This window comes from Drosophila melanogaster, chromosome 3R (genome assembly GCF_000001215.4).
Source record: "Drosophila melanogaster chromosome 3R".
NCBI lineage: Eukaryota > Metazoa > Arthropoda > Insecta > Diptera > Drosophilidae > Drosophila > Drosophila melanogaster.
Window position 1 is genome coordinate 5,570,795 of NT_033777.3, and position 17,941 is coordinate 5,588,735.

At 46.8% G+C, this 17,941-nt stretch overlaps 2 protein-coding genes and 1 non-coding gene across 6 annotated transcripts; 1 reads left to right on the forward strand and 2 right to left on the reverse strand.

Moving 5' to 3' along the window:
- Positions 1 to 313: 313 nt before the first annotated feature.
- Positions 314 to 8,395, forward strand: CRMP (Collapsin Response Mediator Protein). Of its 3 annotated transcripts, NM_169070.2 has the most exons (13): positions 314 to 437; positions 3,459 to 3,546; positions 3,609 to 3,672; positions 3,869 to 4,059; positions 4,119 to 4,195; positions 4,447 to 4,581; positions 4,642 to 4,704; positions 4,985 to 5,131; positions 5,381 to 5,619; positions 6,242 to 6,465; positions 6,799 to 7,034; positions 7,103 to 7,576; positions 7,644 to 8,395. In NM_169070.2, exons 2-10 carry the CDS (start codon positions 3,468 to 3,470, stop codon positions 6,243 to 6,245), a joined length of 999 nt encoding a protein of 332 aa, NP_730952.1. In that variant the 5' UTR covers positions 314 to 437; positions 3,459 to 3,467; the 3' UTR covers positions 6,246 to 6,465; positions 6,799 to 7,034; positions 7,103 to 7,576; positions 7,644 to 8,395. The 3 variants fall into 3 exon arrangements, with proteins under 3 accessions (NP_730952.1, NP_730954.2, NP_477307.1); NM_169072.3 differs by lacking the exon at positions 6,242 to 6,465; NM_057959.3 differs by lacking the exon at positions 5,381 to 5,619.
- Positions 8,396 to 8,506: 111 nt separating this feature from the next.
- Positions 8,507 to 17,586, reverse strand: CG2926 (uncharacterized protein). Of its 2 annotated transcripts, NM_001275360.1 has the most exons (8): positions 16,727 to 17,586; positions 14,378 to 16,657; positions 13,986 to 14,041; positions 9,930 to 13,884; positions 9,779 to 9,846; positions 9,588 to 9,716; positions 9,321 to 9,511; positions 8,507 to 9,251 (listed from the first exon to the last, which is right to left on the reverse strand). In NM_001275360.1, the coding sequence occupies exons 1-3, from the start codon at positions 17,021 to 17,023 to the stop codon at positions 13,994 to 13,996; spliced, it is 2,625 nt and encodes an 874-aa protein (NP_001262289.1). In that variant the 5' UTR covers positions 17,024 to 17,586; the 3' UTR covers positions 8,507 to 9,251; positions 9,321 to 9,511; positions 9,588 to 9,716; positions 9,779 to 9,846; positions 9,930 to 13,884; positions 13,986 to 13,993. The 2 variants fall into 2 exon arrangements, with proteins under 2 accessions (NP_001262289.1, NP_649554.1); NM_141297.3 differs by lacking the exon at positions 13,986 to 14,041.
- Positions 13,708 to 13,850, reverse strand: scaRNA:MeU4:25F-C137 (small Cajal body-specific RNA : MeU4:25F-C137). The gene has a single exon (NR_163231.1). It is a non-coding gene; the product is annotated as a small cajal body-specific RNA : MeU4:25F-C137 (non-coding RNA).
- Positions 17,587 to 17,941: the final 355 nt, after the last annotated feature.

The window sequence follows — 17,941 nt, forward strand, 5'->3', positions numbered from 1 at the left end:
CACCTGGCCACTCTAGCAATATCTGCATCTGTTAGCAAAAAAAGGGGTCTTTAAATTTTAATACCGCTATTTCTTATGTCACAATTGGTCGGACGAATTTGATTGAATTAAGATTTGGCTGGCTTAATATTTCTAAAGACTGATTATAGAAAAAAGACATAGAAATTATTTCGCATTAAACCGATTATGAATAAAAATATTTCTTGTCTTACTTATCTTAAATCTAAAATGCCGGCTAACAGAGCGTTGCGCGGACTAACAGTGCTGTTAACTGTCAGCTGCCATAACCCACCACGAAAATAGCAAATCCACCACAACGCGAGTTCCAATCGGACCGAGAGTTAAATGTTTTCCGATTTTCAAACAGCGAACTTGTGCGTGCGTTAAAATTAAACTCGTTCAGCATTTAAATCGTGTGAGATCTTTGCCTTTTAACGGTAATTTACCAAAGCGAGCGATTCGTATTAAATGTGAATGTTCCCCATGCAGAAGAAAGCGAGCTTGTTTTTCTTCTCTATTTTCTGTATTGCAATTGTTTTTTTGGCTGACTTTGGCTGGGTCTGTGTGTGTATACTTGTGCGCAATGCGTGGGTATTTTCTCAGTTTTTTGTTCTATTTTCAAATTTTATTGCTCTCGCATAATGGTATACATATGTACATCATTATGTTTGACCGTTATTTCGAATCTCCAACACCGCGAGTTTTTTGTGACGGCATTTCCCACTCACGATTTGTAAGCAATCTCTATACATTTGTATGTACATATGTATGTGGATAGGCATGTTTGTACAACTGCACTTACAACCCGCTAATCAGGTGCAATGCACATACATTCATCGATTCCGACTCGGAATCCCAATCGGAATCCGAATGGGTGGGTACTGGCTTTTCTTGTTGCTTCCTTTACGGGCCACAGCCTTTTATCGATTTAATAACAAACGAACGTCAGCGAGTCGTTGGACTCTGCAAAAACCGGCACTCGCACTTGGCGGCGATGTCTGGCCAGGATTAGAGATGGGAGCTTTCAGATGGCAACGGAATAGATGTTATTGACGTACTTACCAAAGCTTACATATGTATGTGCAGATATGTTTGATTTCCAGGTTCATTTAGCTGACTGGCGATAAGTGTTGCACGCGTATCAATATTCATACCCCCTGGTGGTGGTGGTGGATCTACAGAACCAGGCTATGCCCATCTGGGGGATGGGCCCATGGCTGATAAGATATGTCGCGATTTTATAGCGCCCATAAAAGCCGCAGCAAGCCCACAAAACAAGTGAAACCTGCCGATTGTGCTATCAGGGGATTAAACTCACAAAATGAAAAATCAGTCCATACTACATTGTAAATATCGTTGAAGCTCTTATTTGCAAATTAAAACACATTACTCCTTGGCTTTAAAGACACAATCTAAATGGAGTAACAAATTGAAATTATACTTATGTATTTTCCTTACCAACAACTCGCTAGTTTGATGACCTTAACTGACCGCAATTAATAGTATTTTTATTTATCATCAAGCTGGCCTGGGAGTCCCGTTAGAGTGCTTAATTGGCACAGCAAGTGCCAGTGAGGCAACTGCATTTTTCAAATTAAAGAGAACTAGCGACCCACAAAATTCGTACAGCGAATGAGCTTAGCACATTTTCCCCGCATTAATGCGGCTGCATTAATTGCATTATGTACCTGCGAGCCCACTTGTGTGCATTATGTATGTTTAAACACACTCCTTCCGCGTATTTACATATATGTGTGTACATACATACGTATGCATGTAGCCATGCTAAAAGATAGTCTAGATCTAGATCAGTGCAGCCAAGCAGATGGGGTTTTTGTGCTCGGATGTGCGCCGCCAAAAGGGGAAAGTGCTCACTTATCCAATCCCACTGCCGAGCTACCAGTCGCAATTGAACTAATGAAATGTAGCCATCCTCCAACACGTCATGCAGCCCGATAATCATTACCACAACTCAGTTTGCAGACACACACACTTGCGGTAGAAGCAGTAGTTTCTAAATCAAATTTAATATGCTGCAGCTAAAGTACATTCAGAAAAAATCTAGTTTGGACTTCGTTCGCTGTATAATTTTAGTTATTCGACCAAAATGAAAATTGAAACTGAAGCAATGAAAAAGATCATACAAAATCATCATCAATAAATAAAAAGATATTTTATTTAGCAAAGTTCTTTATAATAAGATCAAACTAATATATATTATCCAAAATACAATAAACCTGATGTTGTTACTGATTATGTAATCTGCACACACCGTCAATGAAGTCCCTCTGCCCATACTTGTTTTTTAGAAGCCAATAGTCGTAAGACAAATCACTTTAACCCACATGCATACTTCATCGCACCCGTGGGGTTCTGGCCCATTGACCGCAAGTGTAAGAAACAAGTCACGGGGTGGTACCACAACAAACCTTTACCGCACCGCACTTTTCCTGGCTTGCTCTCTTTTCCCAGTTCGCCAAAGTGCCCGTGTGGCACAATTCGAACTTGGCGTCAATGCCGTTCTGTAGCCACCGCACTGGTGCCACATCCGATCCAATGTGGAAGAGTGTGTGACGAGGGCGCAGTACGTCACTTCGCCACATCGCAACTCGGCACCAACATCAACAGCAAGTACGCAATACATAATGCTTGAGAGGAAGACCGGCCAAGTACGGGGTCAATGCCCGCTGGCCTGGTTGGCTGGTTGACTGCTGACTGGGTTGGCTGGGCTAAAACTGCAGCGCCGACGTCGGAAGATGGCCCTTGTAACGGCTTAGGCGCAACATTAATATTCCGCCTGTTGTGCAGTTACCGCACCACGTCGCATTGGGTTCCGTGTCTGCCGGCGGAACAAAACGGTCTTCGAGTGGGGGAACCAATCTGCTGAAAAGACAAACGAGCTGCAATGACATTTGTGTCGCTGCACTGTGGGTCACAGCATCGTCAACCCTTTCGAACGAACCCAAAACACCCCGCAGCACAAATGCTTACCGATTACGATTACGAGTGCGTGCACTCGAACCCAATGAACACTGTAGCTATATTGTCATTTCTCAGCTCTTGTAGGAGTATTACCAACGTAAAAGCTGAGCTTAAACAAAACTTAGTTGCTAACTAACCTATTGCAATCATCTCAATTGTGCGGTTTCTCGTTCACTTGAATTCAACTTCCATCTTAATAATAAGATATTATGTACCGCATCGAACTGATAATTCTTCGAGTGCATGTGCTTGAGTTCAGTTTGCGCCGCTTAATGCGCGGCACGTGTCTCGAGCCTGTCCTGGAGCGATGCCCCCTATGATGAGTCATAGGCCACAGCCACCACCTAAGGCCCAACAACCCCAAGCGAGTGTATGGATGGAAACACCAGCTCGCGTGTCTGTGTGTGGGAAATGGGGAAACCCTCACCAGTCTAGTCCAACATTCAGATTCACTTACGGAACCCATTCGATTACAGACTATTGCCATGTCGACCAGCCCGAAACCGGTTAAGAAGGTGCCGATTCACTTGCAGAGTGCCCAGAATCGCGTCTACATCAAGAATGGTAAGCTCATTATTCGACCCCGTGGGGAAATAAACCGAGTTAAAACACTGATTCCATTGCAGGCGAGATCGTCAACCATGACAAGTCCTTCAAAGCGGACGTGTACATCGAAGATGGAATTATCAAGTAAGTATTTCGGAAATTACACACTTTAATTTCTCTAGTCCAAGTCCAAGCTACATGTGAAGTGTTAAGTAAAGCTGCAGATTCTGCTTCGACTTAGCGAGAAAGACAAATCTAGACCAAGAATAGACAAAGAATAGACATAGAGCGTTGGCATGACTCACGGAAATTTTACTCAACCACCCTATCCTATTGCCAGGTTTGTGGGTCCCTCCTCGGAAATAACGATACCTGGCGGAGTGCGCACCATCGACGCCAGCGGACTGATGATCATTCCCGGAGGCATCGATCCCCACACCCACATGCAGTTGCCTTTCGGCGGAGCCGTGGCCGTCGACGATTTCTACCATGGAACCAAGGCCGCCGTGGCAGGTGGCACCACCATGATCAGTAAGCAGGATTATCAAAGCGTTTGAAATGTACTCATTTATTCCTGTCCACTTCCCTAGTCGACTTCGTTCTGCCCAACAAACATGAGTCGATGATCGAGGCCTACGACAAGTGGCGCAGCTGGGCCGATCCTAAGGTGAGAAGTGTAGGGTGTATATTGTTTTAAACACAAGCAAATCCAAGTATCAGGGAGTAGTAAGTTAGTAAGCAACTAGGAAATTCTCTATCTAGCTTTGTTACTCATTTATGCTAGCTAAACATACATATAGCTCTATACCATATAAAATATCAAGATTAAAGCTCTTGCTACGGATATGGTTTGTTGAATCACGAGCAATCTATGAGTACATACATTTTGGCATGTAATCAATATAAATATTTATTTAGGTATGCTGCGACTACGGATTGCATGTGGGCATCACCTGGTGGTCGAAGTCGGTGTCTGAGGAGATCGGCATTCTGTGCAAAGAGCTTGGAGTGAACTCCTTCAAAACATTCATGGCCTACAAAGGACTTTATCAGGTAAGTCTGCTATAATGGAACGCATCTGCTTCATAATTAATGGTCTTACTCCCATTTTAGTTGAATGACTCAGACCTTCTGGATGTGTTCGAGCGTATCAGGCACCTAAATGGGGTTGCTATGGTAAAGCTACTTGGACCATTACTAATCTAACTTAAAGCAAGACTAGCAAAAGAAATCATAGGAATTTCCTGTTTAATAGGATACATCCATCAGGCCAAGTCCTTTCTAAAATTCTATTGAAATATATTGTAAACAAATTTGAAAAGATGTACATTGGAAAAAAGTTCCTGATAGGTTCGATTATTGTACTGATGCACTTTTTGTGTGAAGCTAGCTTCTTGCACTTTTTACAACCATCCACATGCATCCATTTGTAGTACAACTTTATTCGCTTCCACAGGTCCACGCGGAGAATGGCGACATCATTGCAAAGAACACGCAGCGCCTTTTGGCCGAGGGCATCAATGGTCCGGAGGGTCACGAGCTGTCGCGGCCCGAGGAGGTCGAGGCCGAGGCGGTGCACCGCGCCTGCGTCCTGGCCCACCAGGTAAGACCACTCCCATGTCGCCAGACAGTGGGGGATGGATGGGAAGAGGGAGGAAGGAGGAGGCGGAGTGTGTCCATGCCGGTTGAGTGCCATTGTGCACTGTGCCGCGCACTGTAATCATGGTTTATTTATTTATGTATGTTATTTATGATTTTGATTTCCTATTATTTCCATTGTGTATGATGCACCCTGTACATATTATGCGGTATGCGGCACTCGATATAACCCCACGAAAAAAACATAACCTAGGCCGATTGTCCCCTGTACGTGGTCCACGTGATGAGCAAGTCGGCGGGCATTGAGCTGGCCAGGGCACGCCACCGCTACCGCGGGCGATACATAATGGGCGAGACCCTGGCCGCGGCCCTGGGCACGGATGCCACCTGTTGCCAGCACTTGGGCTTCGACGCCGAGGCTGCGCATGTGCTCAGCCCGCCCTTGCGGCCCGACAAGACGACCCCCGAGTTCTTGATGAAGCTGCTGGCGAAGTAAGTTCTGCCTGTTGCCTGGGTTCACATTCCGGGCCGGGACCGTAAATGTCAGAGGGAACCATTGTTCCGCAAATTATTCGAGAATGTTGGAAGGCACATTCTTGTATGTTAGTTGATCGTCGCAGAAAGCTACAGGAGTATTTAAAATATATTTATTTATTTTTCAAGTATGGCAAGAAATAATTTAAATTTCATAAATAATGATTTTTAACTGGTAGCATAGAAATGCTGGCTTTATAAATGGACATTGGATCGGATTGGCATTACCATTTCGCCCATATTATATTACATTTAAAATTATAATCATAAAAATATTATGATTTAAAATTATATGTTGATATCTAAGGTTTAAAGCAATCTAAACAATTTTTTCATGTAAACTGAGTAGGTAATTAATAATATGATTTTAAATGTATAAAATGATTACGGTCTCTGGTCCTGGAATAACTTGTCCTTGTTGATACTGGTTACTCTGAATACTAACCAGGTCATTGCTTTTGCCTGCCTCAATCGTATCCACTAACTTTCTAACTGCGCTTGTTCTCGAAACTAACCCATTGATCCAACGACGTTTCCATGTTTGCCATTGCTTCACTCACACGCCCACCCACACGTCCAGATGAAGACGCCGCTCTTCGTGTCCGGCCTCACCAGCAAATCCTCCGCCGAGCTCGTGGGTCGCGCCCGTCGCAGTGGCTACTGCGTGTTCGGGGAGACGCTGGCCAGCTCACTGGGCCGCTCCATGAGCGCCGTGCCCAAGGGCGACCGCATCTACGCCATCACCAGTCCCCCGATCCGCGAATCCGCCGAGACACCCAGGCAGCTGATGAAGTCCCTGGCTTAGTAAGTATCGCCTTGTTTTAGTGGAATCGAAGACCCCGTACTTTGGCCGATGCCAAATATTAGTAAAGAATGCTAAAATGCATAGGTTTTAAACGAGGTTTGCTTAAAACAAATCTAAAGAATTAGAATAAAGAATACTATTTTTATAAATATATCAGACGCACAATAAGTTCATAGATTCCAATTGACCAGGATACCAGAAGTAAGTATCCACGATTCAGAACACGATCGCTGCATTCCCCACCCTGCCGGTGATTGTTTGTTTCGTTACTCTTAACTGACCATCTAAAAAGGTTACCATGATTCCATCATTGATCCACATTTTGTCCACAGTGACGATTTGCAGCTGACTGGCAGCGACAATTGCACCTTCAACAAGGAGCACAAGGCGCTCGGAAAGGGTGACTTTACCAAGATTCCCAATGGCGTCAACGGAGTCGAGGATCGCATGTCGCTGGTCTGGGAGAAGGGCGTGCACGCTGGGCTTCTGGATCCCTGCCGCTTTGTGGCCGTGACCAGTACAAATGCAGCCAAGATATTCAACATCTACCCCCAGAAGGGACGCATTGGTAAGTCAGTTGGAGGCAACCGACTTGCACTCAGTGTTTTAAGCGACCTGTTCTTTTTTACCTTGTAGCCGTCGGCTCGGATGCGGACATTGTGATCTGGAATCCGAATGCCACCCGTACCATTTCTAAGGATACCCACCACCATGCCTGTGACTTCAACATATTCGAGGGCATGACTGTGCACGGCGTCTGCGAATTCGTCCTGGTGCGCGGACGGATCTGCGCCGAGCGCGGGAATGTGCGGGTAGCGGAGGGCTTTGGACGTTTCATTCCCACACCAGTTCGTCCGCCGTTCGTATACGACATCATCGAGGGCAAGGTGCAGTCGCAGCCGGAGGAGCAGCACGAGGAGAAGCAGAACGGCAGCATGGCCAAGCGGTTCGCTGAGCTGGACATACAGATTCCGGTGCAGGAGCCCATCAGCGCCATGCTGGCTGGCAACCTAGCCATGCCGGCGGAGGGATCTCTGTGCAGCACGCCCTCGGTTCGTGGTCGCGTCGATGGAAAACGCGACTTGCAGGAGTCTTCCTTCTCCATAAGTGGTACGTTGACTATAATCAATTATTTCATAGTTGAAATCTATCATTCATTGTTTCAAAATCTCTTCAGAGGAGCTCGACAGGTCTGGTGTTCGAGCGTGCATCAAAGTGAAGAACCCACCTGGCGGAAAGTCTTCTGGATTCTGGTAGATCACAGACCCGATGTCGCATCGCAAGTCGTGTGGATGCGGAATCGCACAATCTCCGACGACAGTGTAAGCCAAAGTCTGCGCTCATTCGACAACTAAACTGGCATTTAATATAGATCCCTGAAACAAAATCGTAATCTAATCAAATTTCAAATAAGTACATAAGAGCATAACCACAAACCAATTAAGAAGGTATCATAGACTCTGCTTCGTCATTTTGTATTTAGAACCGATTGCCTCTTGTTGATACAATTTTTGTTAAGATCATCAATTGAATGAAATGCATCAAAGCATTTGAAGTCGAAAATCAAACATTATGGCTGCTTAGGTATTTTTCGCTGAAATCGTTTATTTTAATACTTTGTTTATTTACAAGGAGATTTAGCACAATTTAACTCTGTTAAATTCATGACACTATTGCAATTGTTTATTGATTACCCGATTCGAAGTAGAGCACATCGATCATGCCACGTGAGACAAAGAGTGCTTGGGAGCAAATTCGGCATTTAATCTGAGGATGTCTAAAAGTAATACTTCAATCGATTTTTTGATAAGAAAAAAGTATAAATGTGGAAAACTATTTATTATAAATATACATACTTTATATACATATAATATTTAACAACAAAAGCCGAACACAAAGATCAAACTAATAAACTTTACCAAAAGATAGAATTGCATCTTTTTATTTCCAATCGAAAGCCAATAGGGAAAACTCATGAATATATATTCCGGTTTTATGAACTGAAATAAACGAATAACAGCAAGAAAGACGACATGAACTAGTTATTGATCGCTTTTATTTATATAGATATTTACAAATCGATTTAGCACAATTTCCAGATGTATATATACTGTTATCAATCGTGTTGCAAAAAGGTATGACTGGCGCACGATGCGAAATCAAGTGCCTAATAGATGAACTGCATTAGCTAAATTGCCCTTCCAGTTATTCGTATGAATACATAATTACAATTGTTCAATTACAATTCGTTCAAGAAAAATATTTGACCGCCTTATTTGGTGCAAGCCAATTTGTCGTGGCTATAAATCAATCATTTTTCGCAGATGTGTTTTAATTTAAATGTTTAAATTATCAGAGGTAAAATACGAATTGGGTTTGCCTTCGCTTAACTACTTACAATTGGTTAGTGCGCTCATCCGACACAATTATAATATTATCATTACAGGTGTCGTATAAATTAACAATCTAATGAACTAGTCTTGATATAAATAAAAAGTTTTGCAGTGCTTTGGGTAACCGAAAAATGGGTGGTGAACCTGCTTTTGCGTATTATTTAAAAATATTCACTTCTACCTTTTTTGCTTACGTTCTAAAAATCATTCGTAATCATGTGACCTAAAATTGACTTAACAACTAAATTCCATTAGATAATGACAGTTTATGAGTTTTTCTTTTATTTTCCCATAGTTTTGCGTTGGTTGCTGGTGATTATTGTTGGTTTCATCTGATGGTAGATTGTAGGAATGCATGCGAGCGCAAATTCTATTGATCTTCCTATTCAACGCTGAAAGTAGATAGCATGATTATTATTACTTTACTTTATTGCATCTAGCGATTGTGGGATTGGACTTACTGTCTGATACTATGCGATCGCTTGCTCGCTTACAGTTTCTTTAAATAGGCGGCACACTTAACCGCACTGCTAACTTGTCCTGTGTTAAGGAGACTCAACTTCTTGTGCTTGGCCCGGAATTTTCTCACGTAGGCGTCAATAAGATTCTTAATCTTGTGCGGATTGATCTCACCTGACCGACTGTGGCAGATCTGCAATTTATATTAAATGAATTAAATTATATGCTTACAATGTTTATAATTGTAATGATTAAACTATGGAACATACCTTTGGAACGGCTCTCCGCATGATGTCCTTGTAGTCATCCTTGGTAATTGCTTTCTTGTTAAAGTAGGGCTTCAACACCAGTTTCACCTCCTCAACAACGCGTTCCTGCCGATTTAGCTTCCGTAAAAGCTAAATAATAAATAATTAGTTTTATTTTCTGTACTTATTGGGTGTCTCTGAAATGGACTCACTCTATCCTTATTTTGTAGATCTGTCGCCGAGTTCGGCACGTCGTCATAAAAATCAGGATTCCGTGCACCTAAACATAGAAGAGAAATACATTAGAAATATTTGACCAGCCCAATTTTACGTAAGATAAATTAAACTCGGTCACATACGCACCTTTTACTTTTGATTTTCGGTCGGCCTTGGTGCGATTTGACTTTTTGCCCACCGCTGTGTTGTACCGGGAAGTCATCCGGATGTTACTAATGGGCGAACTGCTTCCGAACAGGTTGTCGAAAATTTCTACCTTGCCTCCGGTTGCTCCACCCTTTGCTCGCCTGCTGGCTTCCAATGGAATGGGTGGCTCGAACAGATCTTCGTAGTCCGCCGAGCCCGGCGAGTAAGGACTCTCGATTTCCATGCTGAAGGAGTCGTCTAAAGCATTGCTGGATCCTCCGGCATTTCCGAGGCCACTTCCGTTTCGGGTGCCACCTATTCCGCTACTCGTGGTGGGGATGTTGCCGACCCCACTGCTGCTGCTGGCCACACTGCCTCCGGCCTTGGGCAATGGAGTGAGCTTCTTAGAAGGAGGTGTGGGACTGGAAATTGAAGGTATGTGCTGCGAACTCGACACCACGCTGCTGCTCGTGAGCAGCACGTTAGAAAGAACGGTTATGGTCTTCCCATCGGCTGTCTTGTCATGGTTGTCGCCTCCGCCAGCACCTCCTCCGCCGCCGCCCGTGCTAGACCCAACGCCCAGGGACAGGCTGAGGGAACTACTGCTGATGTACTGGGCGGAGCTCACCTCACTCTCTTGCTGAATGGACCCGCTCTGGTTCGGTTTGTTCATCAGCGCCATCACCAGATCAACCGGATTAAGGGCGTTCCCCTGTGCCTGAGTGTTGGTGCTCGCATTTGACCCGGTTACATGGGCGCCATCACTCTCTCCCTTGTCGCCAGATCCCGGTCCGATTGCGCCACTCGCTGGCATACTAACTGTTTGCTGATCTAGGTTTTGACTCGGAGTTAGTGTCGGCGAACGTGGCGAAAGTGAGGGCGACTTGGTGGGCTCGAAGGGATCATAGGCATCTGGTGAGCACGGTCCCGACTCTGGCGGTGTATTAGGGCCAATCTTCTGACCGCCATCGTGACTGGCATGGCCGTGCTGGGGAGTCTGCTCCGCAGGCGCCATAGAACATGACGCCTCCAGCTCGTCCGCAGAGTTAATATCGTCAACGTCTTCGTGAAGAGGGTTGTTGCGCACCTTGTGCTGGATCTTTTTGGTAGGCAGGTTGAACTTGACGAGAGGTGGTTCAGGTGGTGTCTTAGGACCCGTTGACTGCGTCATGTTCTCATACGAGGTCTCCATGATTGCGTCCAAGGATCCGACCTGGGGAGTCTTCTCTCTTTGCCCATTTTCCCTCATTAGCTCGTGATCCCTGTCGCGCTCCCTCTCCCTTCTTGATGAGAGTGGCTCTGTCGCATCCTCGCTGTCTGTGAGCACAATGACATCTGCCGGCTCCTGATGAACTTGAAAGGGCGAGCGTTCCAGATCGATGATAGCCACTGGCTTAGCCTCCAACTTTTTACGCTTGCGCTTCGTCTTCTTTACTGCTCCCACAGCACTGCAAATGTTGCTATTGGATGCCATGGACGCCATGGACGTCATGGACGTCATGCGATTGCTTAGCAGATCCTCCCTGCCGGGTGGGATTGTAACTACAGACTGCTGCTGGGAGCTCAGCGTGGCGCTAGCATTGTTTGTGTTCGACTCTTTGTTGAAACTTACGCTAACCAGAATATTGTTGCCCGAAGCAAATACCTCCTTCGATGGCAGAGGTTCTGGTGTCTGGGTACGACGTTTACGCTTCTTTTCTTTGCGTGGCTTCTCCAACTGATGCTGTTTTCTTTTCTTTTTGCTCTTGTCCCGCTTACGCTTGGTTTTTTTGGGTGTTAGCCCGCCATCGTTATTATAATGGCCACCCTTGGGCGTTCCAAGTGGGGGCGTCCAAGACGAGTTTTTGTCCTGAAGGGCGCTGTCGTGCAGGAAATCGCAGCGACCGGGTGATGGCGATGGTGACCACTGACCAGTCGTTATTCCTGCCTTCTTTCGTTTTCTCTGGGGAGCGAGGAAGTCGTCGGCATCCTCGAAGGGATCACGTTGCCGCGAGATGCGACGCATCCGCGCTGCTGTCGTCGGACTGCTGCTGCCCGTCCTCTTCCTCCTTTTCTTTTTATCTGACTTCTTTTTTTTCTTCTTGTGCATATCCTTGGGACTCTTGGAACGACTTCTGCTGCGGCTGCGACTTATCCGTGGCGTGTAGTGTGGCGAGCCCATATATAGGGATGATCTATTACCATCTCCGTTGATGCGGTTGGGAGTGTGCGAGCGCGATCTTCTGGAGTGAACTGATTGAACTGGACTAGTCGCCCTTTCATTGCGGGGAGACGGTGCCGGTGAGGGTGAGCGTGCATAGCGTCTGTTCGTAGAGGTTTGACGGCCCCTACCATGTTTATGAGGAGGAGGTGACGTTCCTGGCGGTGGCGTGGGCGACATGCTAAAGCTGCGTCGCTTGGGGGAACCAGATCGGGAGCGCAGGGAGACCCGCGAGTCACGAGAAACACTACGTGAGAAACTGCGTGAGTTTCGCCTTCCCGAACGACTTCTGTGCGACCGCATTGCGTCGCGTCCATAGCGATCCTTGGCCTGTGTCTGATGTCTCGATGTGCCCACCACATTTCGAACATCATAGCGAGGTAGTTCCCTTCGTTTGGGACGTTGAAAGTACTGCTGATGCTGGCCATGCTGATTGGGTGGAAAGTAATTTTGGTGCTGATTGTGCTGATGGTGGTAGTTTTGGTTCTGGTGATAATTTTGGCCGTAATGCTGGAACGGCCTGTTGTGGAACTGCTGGTTGCGGTAGTTTAAACGGAGGCCTCCACGGCCACGGAAAAAGCCGCGCTGGTGGTCCCTTCCGCGAAAGGAAAATCTCTGGCGGCTATGCGAGTTCGAACGCGATCGAGACCTAGAATGAGAGCGGGAGTAGGACTTGGAACGGCTGTTACGTCGACGCCTGTTCCTACTGCGACTTGGGGAACGACTTCTGCTTCTACTAAAACTCTTGCTCTTACATCTGCTCCTGCTTCCACTCCTACTGCGACTAATGCTCTTGCTGACTCTCGGGCTCTTAGAACGCATCTTTGGAGTGAGACTCCTGGAGTCTGGACGCGGGCTCCGATCTGGCTCCGACTTGTCTCCACGATAGTTGCGATCCTTTTGCCGCTTGCCGACCTTTTTGAAAGTCTCGCCCTTGTTGCGTTTTGAACGCGACTTTGACTTGTCTTTTTTATTGTTAGCCGTGCCACGGCTTCGACTGCGTCGCGGTGACTCGTTTTCGTTGTTCAATTCGTCCTCTGACTGAATATCCGTACCGACAGCTTTCTCTGGCTCATCCTCGTCGCCGGAAACTTTAGAGGATCGAGTCTTGGGACTCGTACTTACATTGTTTTGATGCGTTGTCCCAGCCTCTTCCTCCTCTGCCAAATTTTTTTCGTCCAGACAGGGCGTGTACGAGCGATCCTGCTCGTGCTCGCTACCGCTTTCGTTGACATCTCTCTCTAAGCTTGTATCCTTTTTTGATGGTGGTCGCTTAGACGGAGCTCTCTTGGGGCTGACCTGTGCCTCCGTTTCCGTAAGCAGTGCCTTCTCGAACTCTTTCGGTTTGTCAATGTCTAACTCCTCCCAGTCGCTATCATCATAAAGCTCGAGTACTCCCTTGGCCCGATCTCGATCCGCAGCGCGATCCTCTTTGACCAGTGGGCTGGGAGTGCTGCGCGTCCTAGCTTCCTCAGCATCGTTTTCCTCTGGGGCTGCAGCTTGCACGTTGGAGTTGCTTGGCTCGTGATCTGAGGACTCGGACTTCTCCGTTGGAACAGCGTCACAGGACTCTTCGAACATTTCGGGTTCTTCAGGTTCTTCGGTTGGATTCTCTGGCTCGTAGAGGTCATCATCACTACTTTTCGGGACTTTTTCGGGAACGGGTTCGGGCTCAGGCCCCAAAGGCAATGGTATATCCGTATCCTCATCATCATCATCTAATTGTACTAAATCTTCATTCATATCGTCATCATCCTGTCCCAGAGGAAAGGATTAAATGAAGATGAAAAGAGAAGATTAGAGATTAGTAAGCGTTGAAGAAGAATTGGTCTGAAAAACTATCAAACGTGACTTACTTAACTAATTATATTGCTTGCTTTGGTTTCAATAACATTATATTTGGTTTTAAAAACTGAAAATTAAAATGTTATACATTTGTGTATCTTTTTGTTTCGGAAGATTATGGCGAGAATAATGATGTACCCATTACTTACCTATATAATTTTAAATATGCTTTTTTGTTTGCATAATTTTGCCTTTTATTACTGGTAATAAAGTTAATAACTACCCACTTCAAACATTTTTCATCACCAAAGCTGATATCAAAATCACTTTTTTCTTTACCTCGCTTAATTTGTTTGATAATTACCTAAATCAACATTAAAATCTTCGGTTCCGTATACTAAATACTCCTACTATTATTCATGTTAAATATCTCTAGATTCTGAAAACCCCATAGATATCATACCTTATCAGATGCATCCGCTGGTCCGTGTGGAACCCCTGACGGCATCGCCGAGGCATTAGCAACCGCCTGCGACTCCTGCGAGTAAATTGAGAAGTTTGGGCAGTTGTCAACATCGTCGTTTTGGTTGCCATCGTTGGATTTGGCCGGTGCTTGCTGGAGTGGGGTTATCTTGAAGAGAGGACTGTTCCATGGAAGGCTGGCAGGTGGCATAGGCGGAGGTGGTATGGACAGCACAACTGGCATACCCATCACTGGTGCAGGATGATGATTGAGGGGAGCTGCAAACATTGGAGTCTGTCCCGAAAAATTGTTTGATGACGACGCTACTGGGGCTGGAGGCGGTGCACTTCCAGGGAAAGGCGGGGTGGGTTGGTTAGCTGGCAGCACGTTTTGCTGTCGTGGTTGCTGCTGGCGGGTGGGCGTGTTGAATCGCAGATGGAACGGAATAAAGCTTGACATATTAGTGTTGTTGTTGGAGCCGGAGCTGCTAAAGTTTTGGTTGCCAAAGCCACCGCCTCCTTGGCCGTCTCCTTCACCGGTCAAGTGTCGCGAGGAAGCTTCCCCGCTACTGCTGGGCACACCACTACCACCGCTAGATCCTCCAGCGCCGCCTCCACCACCTCCGCGGTAACTGGTATTGCCGCTGTAACGATTGTTGTAACTATCACTTGAGCCTGCTCCTCCGCCTCTGTTGTAGTTAGGTCCTCCTCCTCCCTGTTGGTAAAGCGGTGCCTGGGTTAAATGCTTCTCGGTCTTAGAAGTACCTGCTTTCGGTAAAGGCGCTTCCGTCGCTGTAGGTGCAGGTCTCTGGGGAATATTGAGGGTACCGTCCGCCCTAATATGCACTTCGCCTAGGTTACGTGAAGCATCGTGCCAGCGATCCTGCAAATCCAAAATGCTAGACAGTATGTCTGCAGCGGGAGCTGAAGTCGGAGCTGTGGGCGGCGCTGCTATGCGCGCCTTGCCTTGGAGCAAGGCTTTACGGATGCGCGGTGCTCCAATGCTTCCAATGCGCACTGAGGTTTGCACTGCAGTCGATCCGAGTCCAGCAGAACTGATCTGGCTCACTGCGTCTGGCTCACTATCGGAGAAATACTCCAGGTCGTTCGCATTGCCAAATAGCGAGAAACTGGAGGCTGTTCCACCACTTAGATGAGAACTTTGAAATCCTTCCGATTTTACTCCCATCTGCTCTGCAAGTCGCTTGCTGGCTGAAAGACGTCGACCAGGCCCCTCACTAGAGGCAGTGGCGACTCCACGACGACGCCGACGCCTACGCCGTCTTATCACTTTCTTGCTGGTTTTAAGGGCGAACTTTTCGTCAAAGTTGTTTAGATCGTACTCGACCACGTAGGTGCGATAGCGAGTCCTTCTCCGTCGCCGCCGCTGAACAGGTCTTTTTTTCGTGCTTGTGGTTGTGCGCCGAGTAGTTGTAGTAGTGGTTGTTGTTGTGGTGGTGGTGCGGGTACGAGTCCGGGTCAGTGTGGAATCTTCCGCCGACGTAGCGCCCGAGCGAGTACGTCGCAGTACAGCAGCCCTTATGCGTTCGTTTTGACGGGTGCGCAGGATTCTTGGCGGTTCCTGCACCTCACGTACCCTGAGACGAGTCTCCGGCAAGCCCATACCTCTAATATCCTCGTATAGCTGATCCAAGTCGTCAGCCAGCTCCAGCTGCTCATTATCATCCTCGTCGTCGGAGTCAATACAGTTGTCGCAATACCACGACCCAGCTGGGATCTCGTACAGCGGCGGGTCTAGGCAGTCCATGTGGTATCCCTGATTGCAGCTATCGCACAACAACATTACATCCTCCCGATCCGGACTTTCGCAGATTTCGCAGTTGGTGACCTCCTCTTCGGAAAGCGCAGCGGTGTCTGCCTCGTCATCTACCACCAATTCAGTATTGGACTTACTCAGGTCCAACCTCACTTCTCTCACCACCCGGCGACTAGCGTACGAGTCCCGCACGATAATCCGGTCAAATTCAATGCGATCAATGGGACAAGTTTGGACATTTCGGGACCAGGCGTCGATGCAGGCCGCGCAGAATATGTGCTCGCATGTTGCTGGCGTACCAATCTCCTGCTGCCGGAAAGTGAGCAAGCAAATGGGGCACTTCTCCAGCAGATCGTTACTGCTGATGTCGGAACTGAAGCCGTCGTCGGGGTCAGCGGGCATGGGTTGGATTCTTCCAACCGCGTTGGGCGTCCGCTCGGGCTCCTCCTCATCGGAGGACTCTACCTTCTTTCGTTTTCTGGTTCTCGTCGGCAGTTGATCGATCTGGAATGAATGAAGTAGTGCATTAATAGGTGATGCCGCTGGGAAGTGGTTACAACTTTAATGCCTTACATCGCTGCCGCTGGATGAGCAATCGCTCCGCGGCCCGTAGCGATTGCGCAGCTTCCGCGTAGACTTCCGGGGCACGGAGTCGGAATCCGAATGCGAAGCCACCTCCTGTCGACGGGTGCTGCGTCTCAGGCGCGTCGCCGCGGAGCAGGAGGGGCGGTCATCCCGGTCTTGATCCGACGCCGAATCCTCCGAGTCCTTGAACTCGATCCGCATTATGATGCGCCGGTTCCGCTGCCCGCGCTGCTGACTCAGGCGAGGACCAGCGTCGGATACGGCATCGGAATCACGGTCGGACATGCTGATGCAACTGCGTATGTGTGTATCAAGCCGATATATTGTTGTGTGTACACTGTCGGCAGGGCAGGCGCGTGTGTATTACATATATATTACATATAGGGAGTGCTATTTGCACGATTTGCATCTAGTTATTCGTTCTTGCTAGTCTCTGCTCTCGGCCTGGTAGCCACATTTTCGATACGATGCCCAGCCGGAGTCCGCGTAGTCGCCTTTCGGCCTGGCTTGTCTGTAATTGCAGGCCGCTGTGACCGAAAAGTGCAGGGTGCAGGGTGCCGAGTGCCGATTTCCGTGAGTGGCATCAATTGCCAATTTTCGGGAACTCCGCCTGGCGTTTATCGCTCAACAGCTTCCGTGATGACTCGTTTAAAGGGCAGATGCTGTGGCCAGTGGGCAATGCTCCTGTATTTTGTAGCCCCAACGTCGGTATTTCCAAATTGGTAACAAACTCAAATTTTTCACACACAGTTTCCTTTACACACACACTTGGATTTCAGCCATTTTTTCAGCTAGAGGTGGGTTAACGTCAGCGAGCGCTTTCGATATTTTTGTGCCACAGACGATTTCATTTAGACGGCGATAGGCGCCTTATGTTGTTTAAATCGAAAGGGTATAGATTATTCGGTTTCAATAAGAATTGTATTGGTTTCTCTACTCCAAATGTCACTTCTTTAAATTCTGTTTAAACTGAATCTTACTACAAAATGCTCCTGGACAGTACGCAAAATAATTATGATTGCAAAAAAGTACTAAAATAATGAAAAACTAAAAGATTTAAATATAAACATAAATCAATTTCTTTATGTTACCTTCTTAAAGTTTTTGAAATAATAAACAGATAACGTTGAAAATATCGATTGTTAAAATGTCGATTTGAATGACCAAACAGATGCAATTAGTTTGATACATTTAATAATTTAT